The sequence below is a fragment of the Nilaparvata lugens genome, chromosome 4 (assembly GCF_014356525.2).
Source record: "Nilaparvata lugens isolate BPH chromosome 4, ASM1435652v1, whole genome shotgun sequence".
NCBI classification, from domain to species: domain Eukaryota; kingdom Metazoa; phylum Arthropoda; class Insecta; order Hemiptera; family Delphacidae; genus Nilaparvata; species Nilaparvata lugens.
Window position 1 is genome coordinate 54,186,396 of NC_052507.1, and position 23,798 is coordinate 54,210,193.

At 33.4% G+C, this 23,798-nt stretch overlaps 1 protein-coding gene and 1 long non-coding RNA gene across 4 annotated transcripts in view; both read left to right on the forward strand.

Annotated features, from left to right (window-relative positions):
- The first annotated feature begins 1,145 nt into the window (after positions 1 to 1,145).
- The window catches only part of LOC111056302 (leishmanolysin-like peptidase), a 199,720-nt gene continuing 177,067 nt past the window's right edge, over positions 1,146 to 23,798 (forward strand). For both annotated transcript variants that reach the window (XM_039425862.1, XM_039425863.1), the window contains exon 1: positions 1,146 to 1,289. In XM_039425862.1, the coding sequence (XP_039281796.1) occupies positions 1,170 to 1,289 (120 nt within the window). In that variant the 5' untranslated portion in view covers positions 1,146 to 1,169. The remainder of the gene's footprint in view (positions 1,290 to 23,798) is intronic.
- Positions 1,303 to 23,798, forward strand: part of LOC120350856 — a 115,263-nt gene continuing 92,767 nt past the window's right edge. For both annotated transcript variants that reach the window (XR_005571061.1, XR_005571062.1), the window contains exon 1: positions 1,303 to 1,502. This is a non-coding gene — a long non-coding RNA (uncharacterized LOC120350856). The remainder of the gene's footprint in view (positions 1,503 to 23,798) is intronic.

Sequence of the window (23,798 nt, forward strand, 5' to 3'; positions counted from 1 at the left end):
ATGACAGTCAAGTTCTTAGGATACATAGTTTTCGAGTTTTATGCGAGAAACCAAAAAATGGTACCTTTAAACCACCCCCACCCCCTTAGCACAGTTGGTGGGGGTGGGGACTTTTGATATGTTTACTTCCTTACTACCCTCAACAGAACTGTGGGATCAAAAATTGTCTTCCAAACATTTCCCTCTATACCCTTTTTTAACATTCATTGCCTGGACTACTTATATATTTCTTGACTTACATAGTACAATATAACGGAAATATGGTATTGGATGCTTATTTTTGTGGCTGATCCAGCCACAAAAAATTCAGGTTCCATTTCGGGGGGATACATCCCCATAACCCCTCCCCCCACCTGGATACTCCACTGATATGTAAAACAGTCAAATCATGACTACCGTACCATATCAAATATTGCGGCCAACCTACAATCTTTCTCCTATAGTGAGGTCCACGTTATAATGACAGTGGATAAAGATAGGAGAATAGCGATGCCGATTCTCTGCATTACCGGTAATTAATTATATTTCTACACGGTCAAAAACATAATTGGCATCGTTGTGGACCTAGAAAAGGATAGTACCACCGGCTTTGTCGAATGATAGACAAGGATAGCAATTCAAAAGTTGAGCAAATACTGTCATTATAACGTGGACCTCACTATAGCGCCAGAGAAAACTTCTATAATGACTATTTATTCTGTGCTTATGCTATCACTTGTATTCAGTATTTTTACTGCTAAAAATTATACACAGATAAGATCCTTACATATTATATTATGGGCATATTGTTGTGTTTATCATAGTTCTGAAAAATAGGCTAAATCTTTTTTAAACATATTTGTCTACGAAACAGTTTCTTACATATGAAACTGTTTGAATAGAAAAGCTTTACATTACCATATGAACTTAATCTCTCTGATTTATGATTTTGCAGTGCTATCTGCAGTATTGTGTTGTAAAATAACGGTAACTATTTCAAGTCCACTTGTTTGCAAAAACCTGTTCTGCAAACTTTTCGAACACTTGGCGGGCTACAATAGTTTTTGCCGGCAATGTTGGTATTACTGCCGCAAGCTATCTGGCAGCCTGCTTGTTTCTGAGCAGCTGGTTGCTGTCTGCTCTCTGCTGTCAGATTCGGAATTCAGTTGATTTTAGGTTGCGGTGCTAAAATGTCGGTTAAAGTGAAATGGAAATGTGTTTGTGTTGTTTTTGTGATAGTGTATGCTAGTTTTGTGAATGGAATGTTCGAACACAGGCACTGCAATCATCATCATCCAAAACCAAACGAGGTTTGTGGGTTTACTCTTAATTCAATTGCTATTGATTTGCCTAAAACGCTACAAAAACATTGTTAGGTTAGGAATGCTTCTTACTGGTCACATGGTATTTAAATTGTAACGGTTTGTAGCTTAAATGTCAATTTAAATATATATTTATTTTTCAAATGAAATCCAGCTCCATTCATGAGGGTAGTATCCAGTCAATATTGTATGTATGGTGAAGTAAGTAATGTTCAATAACTATTAACTAAACGATGTTAAACTCTAAAAAATATAATGCTTTTAGTAAAATTTTGGGTATTAAAATGATCAGCAATACTCATAAAATATATTTAATAAGGTATCGTGCTTGTCAAATACTAATACATTGATTTCTAAAAACAATAAGTTACTATGATAATATTAGTGAGTGAGCTACTTATTGTTTTAAAACCCGTACTAAAATTAAAACCAGTAAGTTGAGTACCATATCGTTACTTTGGAGTTTATTGTACAATTGTATATTATCCATTAATTAAAAAATTGAATATATGCAATTTAAATGTACAATTGTATATTATCCATTAATTAAAAAATTGAATATATGCAATTTCTCATTAATTTCTATCTAAAAATTATTGTATATTAAATTAACAGATAGGCTGAAAGCCTTCATTATTTCATTCTAATTACAGTATTCTGAGGCATATTTTAAATATCCTTATTTCTTTTTCATATTCAAATACGGCTTTTCATGTCCTGCTTATTTCCATTGATTTAAAAATCAGTTTAGGTATTAGTTTTCTTATCGAGATGATCAAATACTCATTACCTTCAAACAAGTGTGATGGTGATTGAAAAAACAGAACTAAGGGGGAGAAATGAACGAATTTGTACAGTGTAGACTGTTCAGAAAATCTTTTGTACAGGTATTGAAAAATTGATTTATTAAAGGAATCAAACATTATCTAGGGAATGAGTACAGGTGTCGTCAAAACTTCTTTCATTTCTTAACTTTGTTTCTAAAATAAGTTGTAATTTGAATTGTCTTATAGAATCTAACTAAAACCCATACTTCACTTTTTCCTTTTCAGAAACATTATTCTCTATTTAGAGACAAATTAGTTTTTGGAATTTTTTACAATGAATAGAAAATAGTCTAATCAGTTTAACAATTATTCAAAATAAGGCGAACATTTTTGCCGAAATAGAATGAAGAAAAGAAAATTTTATGAAAATAATATATCTGTCTATAATAATAAGTTTAAGAAAATCAGAATATTTCGAAATAATCTGGTAGTAGCTCATTAACTGATTTATTCATAATTGGCTTGGAACTAAAACTGAATTATTATGTGGGTTAACCGAGGCATGAAAAATAAAATCTCAAATAAAAAGTATTTCAACTTTCCGCCAAATTTCCCTTGTTGTAATAGCTCTGGGAAATTCATTTCGTGCTGAAAAAAAGGCGTACTGTAACTCAGTGAGTCTACTGGAAAAGCTCTTTCCTCTAATAAGGCTTGCCATAATTCTTTCTACATTTTTCTGTTCTGTTGCCTAATCCTTTTCTGCTCTGTTGAAGTCTCTCCTCTATTTCTTCACCTTTTAGATAATTTATTCTGATTCAATCCAGCAGAAAGAAATCAGTTTAATAGAGCTGAAATATTATATCCTGAGCTCCATCTTTGGTCGTAATTGTATCCAATACTCATTGATTTGCACCATTAAATCATAATACATTTTTTATATTTTCTTGCGACTTCGATTAGTTCCCCAATTTCTTTTTGCTTCATGTTCTTTCCATAACATCTGAATTTCAACTATGCCTTTCTTGTATTTATTTGTTGAATGTGAAATTCTCAATACAGCAACAATACATCATTCAACAATGTAATTTGGTCACAATATCTGGAACACAATTTTTTGACTCAGCAGCTTCATTAAGAGTAATTAGGAGCTGAACATATTGGGAAACCTCATTCCTAACCCCTGTGCTAAAGGTGGAGTACCGCGACAAATTGACACTTGTTGCTGTATTGAGAATTTCACACTCAACACTACATCTGCTATAACAATTGATGGAAAGCATAAAATGGTGAAATAATACATCAAATTGAAAATAATTAAATGCTCTACATCCCAACGTTTAGTACTCATTTTTTATGCATTGTTGTTGAGTAATAAGCCCTGAAAGTTGGAAGAAAAACTGTCTTTTCAAAGATTTTACACTTTTAAAAGTGAATATCTCGAAAACTAAAAGCGATATCACAAAACTTGTAGGAAATTTATCTAGCTTCATTTTTTGCTCAGGTCAGTCATGTCGCTGAAATGCATTGTTTCCAAGATACATGCGTGTAAGCCAGATACGAAAAAACTCAACTTTTAAACCACCCTCATCCCTTAAGCACAAGGGGTAGGGATGAGGACTTTTCATATGTTAACCTTCAAAGGTAGTCCAAACAAAGCTGCGAAGTCAAATATTGTGCTCCAAACATTCCCTCCAAATTCCCCTGTCAATTGATGTATTGTTGTTGAACTGAATATATTACACTCAACACTATAACGGCTGCAAAAATCGTAGGGAGATGCGTAAAATAATGAAATAATACATGAAATTGAAGAGAATATGATGCCCCATGATTAGCACGGATTTTTTCAATCAATCGTTAAAAAGTTAAAAGGCCAAAAAGATAAAGAATCTGAGCCGGAAGGGGTTTTCTTCAAAATGTGACATTTTCGAGAGCTCATACCTACAAAACTATGAGAGGTATGAAAAAATGTTACAGATGAGACTTGTAGGCTAATTTGTAAGCTTTAATTTTGTATTCTACAAAAATTTCCGAAAGGCGCATATTTATGTTCGAGATATACGCAAAAAAACAAAATATGGTACTTTCAAACCACTCCCACCCCCTTAACGCAGGGGGTAGGAGTGAGTACTTTTGATTTGTTTACCCCCTTACTATCCTAAACAGAGCTGCGGGGTCAAAAATTGTGTTCCAAACCTTTCCCTCTATACCTTTTATGAGTATTCATTGCCTGGACTATGCTGTTCGTTTGATATATGCTGTTCGTCTTTAAGAGATCATCTCAAAATGGTGTAATATTTTGTCTTGTTCAATGATCTAATTTTTCCAGTTTTGTATTTTTTTAATGCCATAAAACATTTTTTAGAATATTTATAAATTCTTGAGCTTCTCAACAGCTTAATTTATTTATTTTCATATTCATAACTTGAATTAATTATTTTAAGCAAATTTAGTTTCCCAATTCTTTCCCGTGTTAAATGCTCAAAACTTTCTTCACTTTTGCACAACTAAAAGTCCGCTTCGGATGTTTCTGATGTTTCAAAATGTATTGTAGGCCTATCTAACTACCTGAATATAGTAATTTGAAATTTTCACAACTAGCCTTCTTATTTAATGCAAATTAAAAGATAGGGAATACAATGTATTACAATCAGGAATTACATCAATTTGGAGTATATTTTTTGTTTCTACAACATTACACAAAACTATCTGGTGCACTTTTTCCTCACTTTAGATAGTACTCAATCTCTAGTGAATCTGAATTATGTAGTCCTATAGATTCGATCGAAAATTGATACATTTTGATCATCAACAACTTGAAAACACAAGTTTCAGTTCAATATCTAGTAAACAATATCAATTCCGTTCTCACTAGAGATTAATAATGCTGTACCTAACGAACGAAACTTGCCTCTTAATTCCTAATTATTAGTGGTTTAGACAATGTCAAGTCTTTCCAATTTCAATTAATCTGGATATCTACCAAAATCACTTCACCACTACTATACTGACAAATCGTACAGTAGTCAACATAATTCGTAAAATGTATGTTTAAAATTTTTGAAGTTGAATAAATAATTGGAAGAGTGGTTAAAATGAGATGATTCTCTCGAACATCATTGTTTGGTTAATTCTAAACACTTTGGTGGTAAAACCAATCCGATATCACTCACAATAACTGAATAACAAGCGATAGGCTATAACAATTTCTTTCAATAATGATCGCCATCTTGTATTTTTCAATGATGTCGAATATTTTTGTTGTTTCCATTATCAATATTCTTATTAGTCTTGTTGTAACGAAGAGATTGAGACCATTTGCAAGTCTCTATCTTGAAGTAGTCATGAAAAATAGATTTTATCCATGATCTAGCTTGTTACCTCATGCTTATGGAAAAACGCACCAGAAATCATGCAGGGTTTGCTTTGGAGGGCGTTGGAGAAAACTCATTTTTTGACGTACAGCGCATGAAGATATATCGTTTGAGCCACAAATGGCGACCATGTGCTCTCCTAAAATTTAAAAATTGTAGATATATGTTATTTGTTGCAACACGTGCTCTGAACATATTGTATTTAAGAATATGAACGCTCGAAGAGCTAGAATAATAAGAAGAACCGTTTCTCAAAACTATTGAGAATCCATTTGAATAGCACACCTAGACAGACGCTGGGGCATTATTCTTTTGAAAATAGTTTGAGACAAAATCATTCTTTCCTAGAAATTTGCTAACAGCATTCCTAACGTCAGTCACAGACACGTTTACAATAGAAACCACATGGCCCACTGTGCTTTGTGTCAACCCTTGTATATATCTATAGCATAAGTTGATGGCAGGTAAATGAAGATTGTGAATAGCGATATAGATATATAGTTAGGAGAGAAGTAAATATAGATATTTAAGTTAGTTTACAATGTAACCACGTGGTTAGCATATGCTACAATTTTACCACGTGGTCAGCATATGAATATTATTAAAGCAATTATTTGATGATCAGTTATTTGAATGGTGATCACATAAAACAATGAACATGATATATGAGTAGATGTATTTATAAATTAGGTCATGAAGTAGATTAGGCTATATGTATAAAGTACTCAACAAATAATGTTATATAATAAATTATAATTTAATAATTATTATAAGCTAATTAAGTTAGTTGAATCCGAATTCATAGGCTAAGGACAAATTTGTAAATAGAATAAATTAGGTATATTTGATTGAAACATGTTGACAATGAGTATGAGAAACCTGCTTAATTAATTAAGTAGTAATTAATGGGTATCTTATTAATTTGATTTATTCAACTCGATTGTAATGATGTACTGTATGACTTAGTATTTTGTTCATTTCATGTATTTATTATTGAAGTATTTTCAATATTAGATTTATAAGATTGATCACTGTATTAATCAAATCAATGCATTCAATTGTCAGTATCCAAACTTTAGAGTTTAAATATTGATAAAATATATGATATCATTTGTTTTAATATTGAAGGGGAGCCATATTTTAAAATGATATAACATAATAAACATTATAGTGAATTCAAATTGATATTTGAATTCAATTTGTAAGCAGAATATTAGCTGATGAGTTTGAGGGTAGGCGGAGCTAGAGGGCGAAGGGTGATGAGGGGTGGAAAATCGTGGTGCTAGTATATATGCAGGCAGACCATGCCTTGCAAGTTAGTGGCATTTGAGTGGCAGTTAGTGGCAGTTGAGTTGCAGTGAGTTGCTGTTAGTTGTAGGAGTGAGTTTTTGGTTTCAGACTTCAATTATCCTATAGGGAATTGACTGAGCCAGGTAAAGATTGTATTTAGAATTTTCAATTTTTCTCATTTAAAATCCACACCACCCCACCCTAAAAAGCCCAAATAAGTATATAAAATTTCATAGCATCATAGTAAAGAGCAAACTTAATTATTACTTCTCTTTAAACTCATATCTAAAGACACAATCTTAATTAATTTCTTGAAGCTTATAGTTGAAATTTTCTTCTAAGCACGAATAATAGTTTATTAGAGCAAGGCTCCCCTAATCAGATTCATTCTTTAAAATTTATCAATTCTCTTATTTTTGACTATAATCGTATTTTTTACTAGAGTTGTTCAATACTTACTTTGATTTTATAGCTTATGGTTCAAGTAACCTGATAAAAGTAATAAGAACTGTTTGTTAAATTTTGTTGTTTAAAATTAAACTTGAACTGTTGTACTTTCAAAAACTTAATCATCTTGTATTTATATCTAATCATTACTATATTTTTGATCAATTTTTTATAAATTCATATAAATTTAAAGTTCAATAATAAATGCATAATTAACCTTTGTTTTGCCTTTCACTTCGTACTTTTTCTTAAACACGACCCTGATCTATCTATCTTTATCTTTTTCTTCAATACTATTATTAGTTCAGTGAGTGAAATATAAGTATCCACACAGTGAATGAAGTTACAGTAAAGTAATCAATTTTATCAATTCATAGTAATTGATTGGCGCCGGGCAAAATACCGTATAGAGGGAGGGAGTTCGAAACCCACTCTAAACAAAGACCGACAGTGGAAAGAGTTCAAAATGTCGCCGCAACTAGGGGCCAGATTCTGAGTTAATCTGTTGAAGTGTATCAAGTGAAAGTGCATAATAGTGAATTGGTATACATAATCATCTTCATTTGTGTGAAATTCTTATTGAGTGTGCTACAGAAGTGTGATAATTATTGTTATTAGTATTGCCAGGTAGGAAAGTTATCCATTTAAATTCTTCAAATTCTCAGGGTTTAACCTATTCACTTGATTATTTTGTATATTAATTTTTGAATTCGTATTTGGTGCGCTCAACTATATGTAGATTTTTATATTGGTTATAGGAAAGTTGATATTATTCATTCTCATTCAACATTACTTTAGGGGTAGCTTTATTTCAAAAGTCTGTTATTTGGGTTTAATCAATCATTTAGTATGTGAATATAATTTTGGGTTATATTATTTTAATATAATTTTTGGGTATAGAAATAGAGAATAGGAAGCCCTGAGTATAGTATCATTTATATCTTTTGTATATTATTTTATCCAGTCAAGCATCATAGAAAGTTAAATTTTAATTATTTATTTGTGGGTGTAGTTCATTAAACAGTATTTCATTTTTCTGTATGAACATTATTTGGGTCATGTATAGGTAGGACTAGTAACAGGTTCGAAGTATAGATTACCTATGTCAGGATATTTTCTTAGAAATAGGGTTGTGAACACACTTCAATCAGACACAATGGCAACAAATGAGAGCACCACAACAAATTTCGAAAGCAGTGAGGGAAGCACAGACAACACCATCGAGACCAGTGAGAGACAGGAGCAATATTCACCGGAGATGTTACCGAATTCTGACATGGTAAATCAACCTGGTGACTCTCATGACGACCAAGAGCAAATTCCGAGTGAAAAAAGCGGTAAAGTAGGACTATCAGGGAACGAAATGGACAAGATTTTCAACTTATTAACAAGTATGAGGGAAAATATGGGTGCTAGTTTCGAAGAAAGCCGGACAAGTATGAGCAAGCAATTCGAAGAAAACAGTAAGAAATTGGAAGAGAATAAGAAAGAAATGAATGAAAAGTTAGAAAAGTTAAGTAGCAATGTAGAACAGCTGGAGAGAAGATTTGAGAAGAAAATGGAGGAAAAAACTAAAGAGATTTGTGGTGAGATAGCAATAAAAATAACAGCAGTTGAGAAAAACGTCGAGAGAATAGATAAGAGACTTTCAACAGAGATCGCATCGGTGAGAAAGGAGCTATCAGAGAAATCAGGTGGAATGGATAATGCAGCCTTTATAAAATTTGAGGAGCAGCTCGCGGAATTTTACAGAGAGAAGGAGAGGATGAAAACGGAATTCGAGAAGGCCAGGACACAACCGATTATCGTCAACACCAGCTGTAGGGGATTGGATGAAGTGCCAAAATTTGAGAAATATCTGGAGAATCCTATGCAATTTTTGATTAAGTTGAAAGAGTATTTGCGGCGTAGTGGGAAAATTAACTGGAGTGAGCAATCGAGCATCATTGAAAAGTCATTTGATAGTCAACACTCAGCATGGTGGATGATCATTCAGGCTAGCATTGACTCTCTAGAACAATTTGAGGAGCGTTTCACTAATAAATTCTGGAGCCAACACATTCAAGATTCAATGCGAGAGAGATTAAGAACCGGAAAATTTATTAGAGGGAGGAGATTAAACGCAAGTGAGTACTTCATAAAGCAGATGCTCATTGCAAGGAATTTGACACCGGCACTCTCGGATGAAGAAATCATAATAAAACTAGTCAAACACTATGGAACTGGACTGGAAGCAGCTAGATTCAATAGGAATGTTAAGACAGTGCCCGAGATGGAAAAACTATTGGAAGAATGGAGCTTGCAGAATATCGATGTTGAGAAAAATGAATTAAGGGAGAAGCAAGAACAAAAAGAGAAGAATGTATGGGTAAAAAGAGAAGAGAGAAAAAGTCCGCAAATGCAAAGGAGAGAGCAGGAGAGTGGTAACGGACAGCAGCATCGGGACAACAATCTGACTTTCAACGGCGATAAGGGAAGAGGAGGTTTCATTCGAGATGGAAAATGGAATAGCGACCAGAATGCTAATTGGCAGAACACCAATTCGTCACCAAATGTGAATTGGAGGAGGAGAGACGTGAATCAGCCACAGCCACGCAGTCAGCAGAGTCCAACAGGAGAGAAAGGAGAAAAACGGTATCATAAACACGAAAATGCTATGGAGGAGTTTCATGAAGGAAAACAGAGTCAACAGTTTGAAGAAAGGAATCCACAAATGAAGAGAAGACGATATGGTAATGATAATTTCAGATCAAGGGGAGCAATCAATCATGATAACTACTTGCAGAGACGTAATGCTGATGACAATGGAAACACCTTTGAACGGAATACAAACTGGAATAGAGGAGAACGGAATGACTACCAAGGAAGAAGATCGTTTTCAGATAATAATTGGAGGAGAGATGAACAACGAGATGAAAAATATGGAACGACGTGACAATCCCCAGAACTTATTATAAAATGGAGCAATTTTCTAGTTGAGAAAGTATGTAAATAATATTATATAATAAGTGCATTAGTGTGAATAGATAGTATTAAAGAAATCATAATAATGAGGAAATGGACAGTAGCCTGTGAACAATTAATAAACAATGAAGGGAGGACAACAAATGACTCACAAGAAGGACAGAATGAAAGTGTAAAGGATAGCGTAGAAAGAGAAAGTGGTAACACCTGTGAAATAAGCGAGCGACATGAGAAGGAGTGAGATGGAGAATGTATTGTTCACAGAGTAAACAAGCCAGTAAGCATTGTGCGGAGTTCACACAAGGGGTGGATTGAGTAGCCTTATTGTGTGAAGGATGCACCATGCTGAAAAACTCAACTGTAAATATGTATAGTTCGTAGTATTGATTGTATAGTGAAGAGATCGTAGGAAGATAGAAACAAGGGAGACGGAAGAAAATGGAGCAGCGGACAAGTGGACATCATCAGCTTACGAGAGTCACTAGGCTAACGGCCAGTCAGAATTCAACATAACATGCAGCATCCAATGATCCGGTTGTACAGCGATGGAGAACTACAGTGATCTTCAAACTTCTAGACCGTCCATATGAGCTCATGTTGTGGTGTCTGAAGTGTGAGAACATTGATTGCATTACGTAGTTTACTCTTAATAACCATCCTTTTAGTGTTAATGTCGCAAAGACTAAACTCATGTTTCATTTAGTATTTGCTCTTGAGAGGGGGGTTTTGAGCCACAAATGGCGACCATGTGCTCTCCTAAAATTTAAAAATTGTAGATATATGTTATTTGTTGCAACACGTGCTCTGAACATATTGTATTTAAGAATATGAACGCTCGAAGAGCTAGAATAATAAGAAGAACCGTTTCTCAAAACTATTGAGAATCCATTTGAATAGCACACCTAGACAGACGCTGGGGCATTATTCTTTTGAAAATAGTTTGAGACAAAATCATTCTTTCCTAGAAATTTGCTAACAGCATTCCTAACGTCAGTCACAGACACGTTTACAATAGAAACCACATGGCCCACTGTGCTTTGTGTCAACCCTTGTATATATCTATAGCATAAGTTGATGGCAGGTAATGAAGATTGTGAATAGCGATATAGATATATAGTTAGGAGAGAAGTAAATATAGATATTTAAGTTAGTTTACAATGTAACCACGTGGTTAGCATATGCTACAATTTTACCACGTGGTCAGCATATGAATATTATTAAAGCAATTATTTGATGATCAGTTATTTGAATGGTGATCACATAAAACAATGAACATGATATATGAGTAGATGTATTTATAAATTAGGTCATGAAGTAGATTAGGCTATATGTATAAAGTACTCAACAAATAATGTTATATAATAAATTATAATTTAATAATTATTATAAGCTAATTAAGTTAGTTGAATCCGAATTCATAGGCTAAGGACAAATTTGTAAATAGAATAAATTAGGTATATTTGATTGAAACATGTTGACAATGAGTATGAGAAACCTGCTTAATTAATTAAGTAGTAATTAATGGGTATCTTATTAATTTGATTTATTCAACTCGATTGTAATGATGTACTGTATGACTTAGTATTTTGTTCATTTCATGTATTTATTATTGAAGTATTTTCAATATTAGATTTATAAGATTGATCACTGTATTAATCAAATCAATGCATTCAATTGTCAGTATCCAAACTTTAGAGTTTAAATATTGATAAAATATATGATATCATTTGTTTTAATATTGAAGGGGAGCCATATTTTAAAATGATATAACATAATAAACATTATAGTGAATTCAAATTGATATTTGAATTCAATTTGTAAGCAGAATATTAGCTGATGAGTTTGAGGGTAGGCGGAGCTAGAGGGCGAAGGGTGATGAGGGGTGGAAAATCGTGGTGCTAGTATATATGCAGGCAGACCATGCCTTGCAAGTTAGTGGCATTTGAGTGGCAGTTAGTGGCAGTTGAGTTGCAGTGAGTTGCTGTTAGTTGTAGGAGTGAGTTTTTGGTTTCAGACTTCAATTATCCTATAGGGAATTGACTGAGCCAGGTAAAGATTGTATTTAGAATTTTCAATTTTTCTCATTTAAAATCCACACCACCCCACCCTAAAAAGCCCAAATAAGTATATAAAATTTCATAGCATCATAGTAAAGAGCAAACTTAATTATTACTTCTCTTTAAACTCATATCTAAAGACACAATCTTAATTAATTTCTTGAAGCTTATAGTTGAAATTTTCTTCTAAGCACGAATAATAGTTTATTAGAGCAAGGCTCCCCTAATCAGATTCATTCTTTAAAATTTATCAATTCTCTTATTTTTGACTATAATCGTATTTTTTACTAGAGTTGTTCAATACTTACTTTGATTTTATAGCTTATGGTTCAAGTAACCTGATAAAAGTAATAAGAACTGTTTGTTAAATTTTGTTGTTTAAAATTAAACTTGAACTGTTGTACTTTCAAAAACTTAATCATCTTGTATTTATATCTAATCATTACTATATTTTTGATCAATTTTTTATAAATTCATATAAATTTAAAGTTCAATAATAAATGCATAATTAACCTTTGTTTTGCCTTTCACTTCGTACATTCCCTTAAACACGACCCTGATCTATCTATCTTTATCTTTTTCTTCAATACTATTATTAGTTCAGTGAAATATAAGTATCCACACAGTGAATGAAGTTACAGTAAAGTAATCAATTTTATCAATTCATAGTAATTGATTGGCGCCGGGCAAAATACCGTATAGAGGGAGGGAGTTCGAAACCCCACTCTAAACAAAGACCGACAGTGGAAAGAGTTCACGTTCCAAAGTTGAAAAAAAGCTCTAAATTTCATAGATTTAAAATTTCTCTGCATCTCTTGCACAAAAGAAGTTTTTAATTGAATGAAATTTGAAGATATTTAGAAAAACAGTTTTTTTGGCTTTTGAAGGTTATAACTAAAAAGATATGAATCTTAGAGGAAATTTTTATGAAACAAAAATTGTAGAGGAAGATTTTAAAAATATTTTCGTCTGAAAAAATGTTGAATATTTTGAACGGTTATTGAAATACAAGCGATATAGCAAAACTCTGAAAATTTTGGAGGCCATCTTATTTCCGAGGTGTTTGCCTGTGATTTCGACTTATTATCATCACGATCCTCATTATGCTAGACCTAACGAAGAAATTGAGACATCTTCCACGGCTGTTACTCAAAAATGACCACGGAATGACGTTTGCGCCCGGACTATTACGTGCTCTCTGAAATTTCGTTTTATACAGTACTAGCCGTCAGGCTCGCTTCGCTCGCCATATCCGTCTACCCAGGGGGCTCCGCCCCCTGGACCCCCGACTGGACCGTCCAAGAGTGAGATAAGCAGGCTCGCTTCGCTCGCCTGCATTTTTCATTTGTAGGACGATCATATGTTAGGACGATCCAGTCGGGGGTCCAAACTAAACGTCTGGATAAACGGATATGGCGAGCGAAGCGAACCTGACGGCTAGTAATATAATATTCCCAGGAATAGCTCTGATTGAATAGTAGCAGTGCCCAATCAATTTTTCCGCGATAAATGCATTTCAATCTTCAACTTGGTGCCAACCTAACTAAGTCAACTCAACTTAATGCCAACCTGACAAAATTATTAATTTAGTTACCAGTTAACAACTGTTTTGAAGAGATACTCTCTCTAGATTATAGTTCTATAGTAACATATGATATGGAAATTTCAATTATAATATTACGAGATTGGGAGAAGAAGAATATACATGCTAAAAGACGAACTTTAAACCCTTAAAACAACCCTTAGAGTTAAAATATTGCCAAAAGATTTCTTAGTGCGCCTCTAAAGGGCCAACTGAATATACCTACCAAATTTGAACGTTTTTGGTCCAGTAGATTTTTAGTTATGCGAGTGAGTGAGTGAGTGAGTGAGTGAGTGAGTGAGTGAGTGAGTCAGTCAGTCAGTGAGTGAGTGCCATTTCGCTTTTATATATATAGATAGTAATGAGATTCACTTGAAACTGTCAGCATTGGTTAAATGAGTCGAGCAATGATTTTATTCTAAGGAGTAAGGAATCCTGACAGTTTGAAGTGAATGGGCGGGCAAATCGCCGAACGCTTGAAAGGTTATTTTTTGGATTATTTTAAAGGTTAGCCTATATTTATAGATTATTAAATGGACGGTTATTTTAAAGGTAGAATATAGATCGCGTCTGCCAACCAGAGAAGTTCATCTGTGCAGGTATACCTAAGTAGTATCAGAGATGACAGAATAATAGTTTTCTTTACTCCAAGGTATAGTTTTCTTTTCTAAAGGTAGTATACAGGAACATTCGTTTCTGTTCGATATAGCTGCATAGGCAAGAGCTTACACACATGCTATAGTGACGTCCACGTTATAATTGCACTGGAGAAAAATGGAAGATCAGTGTTGCCGATTCACTGCCTTCTATAGCTCAATAGTGCTTGATACGTTTTTTCATATTAATTTTTTTTGCTGATTCCCACGTAAGCCCCAGGCTTGTGCCTGGGTAATGGAAGAGATCCTAGAGTTTCAGGTGGTTTTCAACCTCCGTGAAGTGTTTTGGTAGCTCCTAATATTCTATGTTAATAATATAAGCAGATACCCTTTTAAGGAAATGTTCTGTAGTGACATTCACTTTGAACTCTCAGCATTCTTTATAAATAACATCTATGCTTCCCATTCAACCAATTCAAGCTCTGTCTGAGTCTGAAATGAATATCATTATAGTTATAGTTATCGCTCGTTATTGTTATCAAGTTATAACACAGCTATTCCAACTGTAGTAACTATAACATCCATGGAAACTATAGTTTCCATGCACTATTATAGTGTACTAAAGTATGGTTTAACAGAGGAACAGCAGTAATTTAGTGTCCCACATGACCAATGACAGACTTCACAAGGGTCTCCATACAATTTGTAGGCCATAAGCCTGAGAAATGAGTGTCATAAATAACTGCTGGATCCAAGTGTATCCATAAACAACCTAAACGACCAAGCCTGCAAGGTTTCAATTCTATTTTCCAATCTAGCCAAAAAAAGTATGTTTCTCGGATGACTATTTTGAATTTATGTTGTGTTCTTCAGGCCTCTGAATTGCAGTGGAATAGTCCTAGAATATAAAATAGTATAGCTATGTACCAAAATGCTATATTCTATATGAGGTTTAGACCTCCCAATGAGGCTCATATTATGTAAATTTGGTCTTTTTAATTCATATCTTTTTCTTCGATTCCTTCTTTTCATGCTTCGTCTTGATATCTTCTTTTCATTATTCATCATTGTCCGCTCCTTGTTGTATCTCGCTCTTTATTCCATCCTTCTCACTCTCAATTCCTGCTTTTTCTGTTTCTTGAGATCTTCTGATTTTCTTCCATTCTTATTCCATCATTTCTATTCTACTTTTCTTCCCTTTCTTGAAGATTTTCTTTCATTTTCAATTAGACCTGATCTTTTTTTTTATTTTCATCTCCATTTTCTCTCTTTTCGGATTCCCTCATTCTCCGATTTCTTCCTCTTCCGATTTCTTTTTTCTTCTTTTTCTCTTCCTTTTCTCCTGCAATTTTCTGTCTTCCTTCTCCTCTTCCTCCCGCTCCTTCTCGTTCTCCTTCTCCTATCCTTCTTCCCTCTTCTCTTTCTCTTCTCGCTCCTCCTACTCGATATTCTCCACGATCTATCTGTTTTTCTTCTCCTGCTCCTCCTTTTTCATCTTCTTCTCTTTTTTCTTATTCCACCTAATCCTAAAAATTCTACATATATATTCCAGCTTCTTTTTTCAACCCTATATTCTCATTCTCTCATTTCAGCCACTTCTCCTTCCCACTTCCCACCTCCTCGGTAATTGAATGTGAATGAGACACTTCCAATCCAGCTAAGTAAAATTCACGAACCTATTTGAATTCTGGTATTATTCAGATCGGGAAATTATTCAAATTTTGTTTTTCTCTGAGTAATGGACTCTGAAAGTTCCTAAACTAACAAGGTGAGTCCACAAAGCCCAAGGTAACTAGCCTTTTATCATTTCAAGCAGATTCAAAATTGTTTAGTTGGGATAATGTACATGTATTCCCATATTTACATTTGTTAGTGTGAAGTCAACTTATGAAGTTAGTTATCCTCATTTAGTCAGTCCAAAGTCCACAATCTTTCTTCTGAGGTACATACAGTATAATTAATTCAAAGTATTATAACGTAGTTTACTTTCTGGGTGATGTTTACCTGAAACTTTACGAAATAACAACACCTCATTTAACTTTTCAAATTGAAAGTTTGGGATAATATTGTTCCAAGATCAATCAACTGAAATTTTAATAGTATAGGGTTAGAAGTTTCATGTAGGCTATACTGAAACTGATTAATATTACAAATTTTATGAGCCGAATTTCGTTTACGCTGAATATTCCAACACAAATATTAAATTTGAAGTGCAAATATTCACTCAGTTGAAGGATGCCCCTTTAGACAAGGTAAACTGATTATCGCTCTCTCAAATCACGAGTTGAAAATAATCCTACTTGTACAATATTCAGAGTGAATGAATGAATAATGAATTCATTATTCTATCCAGAGTGTATTAAATTGAATCACCTTGTTTCTAGATGTTATATTGATAATTTTCGTAAACTCTAGTAGCATCTTGTGAGTAATTTCACGTGTTTTTTTCATTATGATATTTATAGGCTAAAATCAAATCAAAATCAATATTGGGATTTCAAGAATATTCATATACTTGGAATATGTTGGTTCTTTTGTAAAACCTTGAATTGTTGTTGCACAAATGAAAAACACCTTTGAGGAACTCATCACTAAATGTATCCTATAGGACAGTATTCCCAAATAAACTTGTTTGTATACTTATTACTTATTAAAAGAGACAGAGATTGAGTTCTATAGGGCAATGGCCATCCCTTTAATGGTTTAATGACATACGGTAGTGAGTTATGAACAAAGACCAATAATCAGGACTCACGAATTCAGGCATCAGAGATGAGGTTTCTGTGCAGCATTCTAGGATACTCAAGACGGGACAACATAAGCAATGAAACAATGAATCGAAGTGAGTGCAATGTGCAACCACTAACAGAAATCATAAAAAATACAGATTGAAGTGGACAAATCACCTGCGTCGTATGCCACCAATTCGTCTTCCACTACAAGCTTGGAAGCTTGGAAGAGTTGGGAAAAGAGACGTCGGAAGACCGAGGAAGCGGTGGACACCAGAACAGGTTTTATAAGCCTAGTCCATGATGGATGATGATGATACTTATTACTGAATGATTTGATCCAATATTAAAGAGAATATCAAATACACGCTAACGAATAGTGAATGTTTATTTTAGTAAGATGAGTAGAATATTATCCTGAATTATTTGAACCTTTATTGAAGAAAATATCAAATTTACTCTACTGAAGACTGTATAATTATTATTGTAGCAAGATGAGATGAACGTGATTCCTTTGCCTGTAATCATTCAACTTAATTAATGATGAATATGATGAACTCCAACCGTAACTTCAATAATTGTTTGCTTTCTGCACATTGAATGAGAGTCAAATGAGTACTTCGATCCTTTGATGTCTTGTATTTCATGAGAGGTCTTGTGTGTATGATAAGCTTGCATTTAATTAGCAAATAATTTGATATTTAATATCTCAGATGCATATGAGAGAATTGAATGGAAACTTGAGAGAAGTTTGAATTCACATGGAAGGAATAGTTCTATAGTGAGGTCCACGTTATAATGACAGGATCAACTTTGGTTTTGCTATCCTTGTGTATTATTCGACAAATCCGATGGTACTAACCTTTTCTAGATCCACAATGATGCCAATTGACAGTGTAGAAATATAATTAATTAATGAAGAGAATCGGCATCGCTATTCTTCTGTCTTTATCCACTGCCATTGTAACGTGCACCTCACTATATACATTTACATCTTGTTTCTATCTCATTTTGTGTTGTGGTGGAAGTGTTGTTGTGGTAGAGATGTTTTTATTGAAATTGTCACTGTCACTCATCTATTAAAACAATTGAAACTTAGTTTCCGTTGGAACACCATTATTAATCTCCAGTGAACTACTGAAAATTCGAGAAGATCGAGCAGCAGAATATAATATCATGTAAACAGAACGGACGATAAAATCAGTCTGCCCTAAGGGGCGATAAAACCAGTCTGCCATTGGTCGAGACCATTTAGTGAGCGACCGTATTTCGATCGCCCCGCCCAATGTGCCTTGTAGGCCAATCGTACTCCTCATCCTTGAAAAATCAACCTACTACCAACCAACAAAATCAACAAACTACCAACCAATCATTAATCATATGGCTCCATTTACATTATATTCTGCTGCTCCACCAGAATTAGATTCCCGAACATGTTTTCGAACAAGTGATTGTGACAAATTCCAGTTTGTTTTATTCGATAATTATGGATATTTATTACAACATGAACTCCAATAAAAAAAGATTGTATACCATTAAAAAATGAAGTGAATACAGATGCTGATCATAGAAGATAGTATTGTTCAGAATAAATAGAACATAGTAATTGAAAATTAGAAAAAATACAAAGGCCAGATAATACAGATCACAGAAGATAGAGAAGTTGTGACAGAAGATGATGAATTTATACAAAGTGAAGGCAAAATAAATATGAGAGATATTTTACGAGAGTGAGATTACTTCAAACTGTCAGCATTCCACGTAAATAGCATCAATTCTTCCTATTTGATTAATGCTGACTTTACAAATTGAATCTCATATGACAAATAAGTGATGAGAGGATTAAAAGGAAGAGAAAAATATTTAATCATAGAAGATAGGAAAATAAGATGATGAATTCATACAAAGAGACAAGAGGAAGGGAGAGAGACATACGAGTGGAAAATGGTGTGTTCAAGAGCGAATGTGAGAGCTAACAAAGTGAGATGATCAGGATACTAGTTGGATACAGCAGTGGAAGAGACATGCAACTAGTGAGTGTTGTGAGAGAGAAATTGTAACAGTGAGGATGAATGAGTGAGACGTTTATAAACATCAAAGGGTTTTGTTTGAAATGACAGGAACAATTTCATTAGCAGTCACTGCTCTCTGTAACGAAACGATTTGACTTTATACCATTCAACCCACGCCATGTCCAGAACAGTAGTTCCTCCATAAGTACCTAACGTGAAATGAATTCAATTTGAATGATGTGATTCTTGTGAAAATAAAATAAGTAAATGTCAGCATTGATTTAGGGAATGTTGTCTGCATCCAATTAATAACTTGAATGCTTTCCATCCAACCAATGCTGTCAGTTTGATGTGAAACTGAGCACAGTAGCTTCATGCTTCAGTAATGTTATTCCGAATAGTTTCAACATTCCTGGACAACGTTTCGTCTTTGTTACACGATTTCATTGGCGACATTCTTTGTTGTTTTCTGTTTTAAATCAGTTTAATTTCGTTGGAGAATAGTTTTCTGGTGAAGCTCAGTGCATAGTTTGGCACTAGACGATTCCAAAGTTCTCAAATTCAGATTAATTCTTGAATTGAAATTGTAGCCTAAGCCTCATTGCACTTGCATGGTCATAATTGAATGATTTGACGTTATGCTTATCCCCCTTTAAAATTTCACATTTACTTTCTTCAAACAACTAACAAGTAACATTGAATACAATTTATAAATTTAATAAAGATGTAATATTACATCTACGATTACATTACATTTACGATTTTTCGAAGATTATTAGTGAAAGGCGTGAAGTTGAATGTTGTACCAGTTTCTTTATCTTATGATAACAATATTCAATATACAATCGATAACTCGACAGAATACATATATCGCTAACCTAATTGGAGAATAGGTGTATTAAAATCAAATTGGCGAATAATCGAAAACATAATAATTTGAGTGAGAAAAGAGTCGTGGTGCAACCTTGATGCAAATAACAGGGAAATGTGTGAGAGAAGACAAAAAAAGTGATTGGCAATGAAAACTATAAATTATATAAAATTAATTTAATATATAAATTTATAGTCCACCTCTCATCTAATTCTTAAAGAATCCATCAAAATGACTTATTATCCATAAAACCCTTACACGATTTCGAATTTGAAGCTAATCATCTTTTGCCTGAAGAATTTTACATCTTCATTAGAAAATATACCATCAAAGAGTCCTCCCACTTTATTAAAAACTCCCACTTCAACAAAAGCTCAAAATTTAATGATGTGCTAGTACATTACATGTTCCATAAAATATCCACTGAAAGAAATTGGTCCCAGAATTTCTTTGATAAAGTGAGATTCGCTTTAAATAGTCAATATTGCTTCATTGGAGAGCATCGATGTTTTAATGACGAATACTGGCAGTTGAAAGTGAATCTCGTTCCTCGTCATCTTCTCGGCAAGTACGTGGGTTGATCATGTCAACCTGTATTGAATGACAGCAAGACGATTAAATGAATGCTTTTTTGATCGCAAAAGACGTTAGGAGCTTAATGACGAACGCTCTTTTATCAATGAATTTCTCTACTCGCGCGGAATGAAATGATTTTTATGAAAATGACACGAGGTTAAGATGGAAAATGGATATATATCTATACTTCATACTCATATCTAAAATCTAATGCTTATTACATCCATATAATATATTGGAGGGAATAAGAAGATAATATCCTTTGAAGATTTAGCATCTATCTTTTTCTTACATAATCCTCCCATACCTTTGATTAATGATAGAACAACATAGACGGTAACAGCCTGTCTCCTATAGGACTTACTACGTAGATATCATTAATTAGGTAAAAGATGAGACCAAATCAAGTTTTTCTTTATTTGGAATCTATATGTTCAATTCAAACCACCAATTCCACGAATTATGTTTGGAAATTATCAAGTTTAAACATATTTCTACAACTTCAAATCAGTTCTCCATCCTGCACACTGATACACACCAACGCGGGATGGGTGCCAGACCTACCACAAGATCTGTGCAAACCATCATCCCGTGTTCAATTGAAATGGACACAACCTACATAATATTTGGGCGATTTAAGACAAAATTATGAAATAGATCAAGTTTTGGGCAATAGCCTGTTTTTTTTCTTTTCCGACGATTGTATTGTTTGCTCTATCCAATTAATTAATAAGTAGTAATGATCAAGTGGTACTGACTACTTAGTACTAATCAGTAGTAGAACTGACTTAGTAATTAGTCATATAGTTCATGATCTTCATGTCATAGTTGTTAAGAACTCAACAATCAAAGTTCCTGTACCACGCAGTGACCTTTTATTGAAATAAATAGAATATAACCAGTAATTGTAATATTGTATTGTTTGGAACAATTCTCATTGAATGACCATCACACTCACTGACGCAGACTTATCAATAAAATCAACCAAGAAATATTTAAATCTTCAATTACTAGCTAGAGAGAGCTTCACTCCAAACTGTCTCTCTGCATTCATTGATGGTAATAGCAATCCTTCCCATTCAACCTATGGAGACAGTTTGAAGTGAATCCTATTGAGTGCGTCCTATTGTGTTTTCCAGAACCGATGCGTATCGAAAATAATAATTATTAAAACCACTCTTTTATGTTAAGTTTTAATTATATGTAATTGTGTAAACACTGGTAACCTTGATGGCTGTTTCCATTGTTGTTCGGGTTTCACTCCACTTACCACCAAGGACTTTGTTTATTTCCATTTCACTTTTTTTTAATTTAAATTCATTTTGTCTTCGATACGTGCGTTTCGCTTTGAAACCGTTACGGGTATTACCTTCACATTATTCTTAATTATATTTTTTTGGTTGGTTTTACAAGGTTATGTTGTGTGTGTTATCTATATTTGGATGTTAAAAGTAGTAAGGCTATCTTTATTTTTATAGTTTTGATGATGATGATTCAGCTTTTAATACCGTTCAAGGAGCGGTTATTTGATTTCAGAAGTTTCAAATTTTAAAAAAGTTCACTCCAAATCGCTCAAGGATAGGTTATTCTGAAGTGTTCAGTTTCAAATTAATCTATTTTTATGCTGAGGATGATATATCTTCATCAGGTATGAGATCTCAATTACCTCCAATTCAAAGGAGAGCAAAAAACTCCTGAATCAGTAAATAGTCTAATGTAGACTCTAAAAGAAACATTCACACTCTTGGAATAATTTTTCCCCCAGTTTGTAATATTAGGTACTTGTAGAACGTTTTTAATGTTACCAAACCTATTTTGGTCAAAATGAGGTTCACTAATTGACACTTTTAATCGATAACTCATTCAAACTTATTTTAATTAACTATTAATATTCTTTTGTAATGACTCCTGAATTTATGAGTAATGTTCCTGAATTTATTAATAAACTACTCTGGATTTGTCGTCCAACATCCAGATAAATTATTATTTGTAATGATTTTTCAAGTGCATGCTCTGCGTTAATGTGATGAATACTTCAAACAAATACCTTGAATACTGCAAAACTTCGCATCTAACAAAGATCCCGTTCAATTTTTGTTATGACATGATTAATGTGAGATAGAATAATTCAATAATTATTTGAGGTTTTTCCATCTCTCTGACATGTTCACCACTTATCTTTCAGTGTTGGAATTGAAAACAAAAACCGCAGTGAGTCAGCTAGCTACCTGCTACTAAACTGTAGATATATCTGTATCTGTTGATAACTACAGTATTACTACTTGAAAACCGGCAATAAGTCATAACAATAACCTTGGACTCAGTGTTACAATATGGAGTAATGATTCAAGTTGTAAGCCTAATATACTATTACCGGGGTATTGAGGTGTTCTCACAGTATTACCTCTTTGTTTTCGTATAGTTTTTGTAATAATTTTCTAGTTTTGTTGGAGATTACTCACTGTTCTAATAAAACAGGGTTTTGGTTCTAAATTTCTGGTTTATAAGATACTTTCTGGAGAATGGAGTTACTTCACTCCAGAGATTGCGGGAATCAAGCTTGATTAGGAAAGGATTAGATTTAGGTTAACAAAATATTGTGCTCTCTACACAAAACTTCAACTCCATCAAAACTATTACTGCGTTTGGTTTGATAAACCTACTCTTGATTGATTGATTGAGTACTTTATTTATGTAGATTACAATATATACTGGCTTATACACTTATATAAAATAGCTTACAATACAGCAAAATCATAGATTAATTTACATAATATAGACTAAGAAAATAATTACCATATTGAACTGTATATTGATTGAATATTATTATAGTATAGTATATATTGAATATTATTGAGAGCACTAAGCATCGAACCGTTATTAATCTGCAAATAATGCTTTCTTAGTAGAAAATGCAACACTCATATTACCGTAATATATTGTGTTTTCATTTAAAATGCTCCACATTTCACCAAACAACACAAGAACAACCATTAAACAACTATACAGGATGTGTACGAACATAGTAGGTAGGAACCTACTCTAGAGCTCTAGGGTATTGTTCCTGGGTAAAAAAATATCTAAATATCATATTTAAATTGTCCGGAAGTCTTCAGTTACTCACACAGCGGCCATTTTGCTTTTTTCACTTTTCATTTTTTTCTAAATAATGGTTTAACAAACGAAATTGAAACTTTGCACAATCATTTATAACAAATAGACAAAGCTAGAA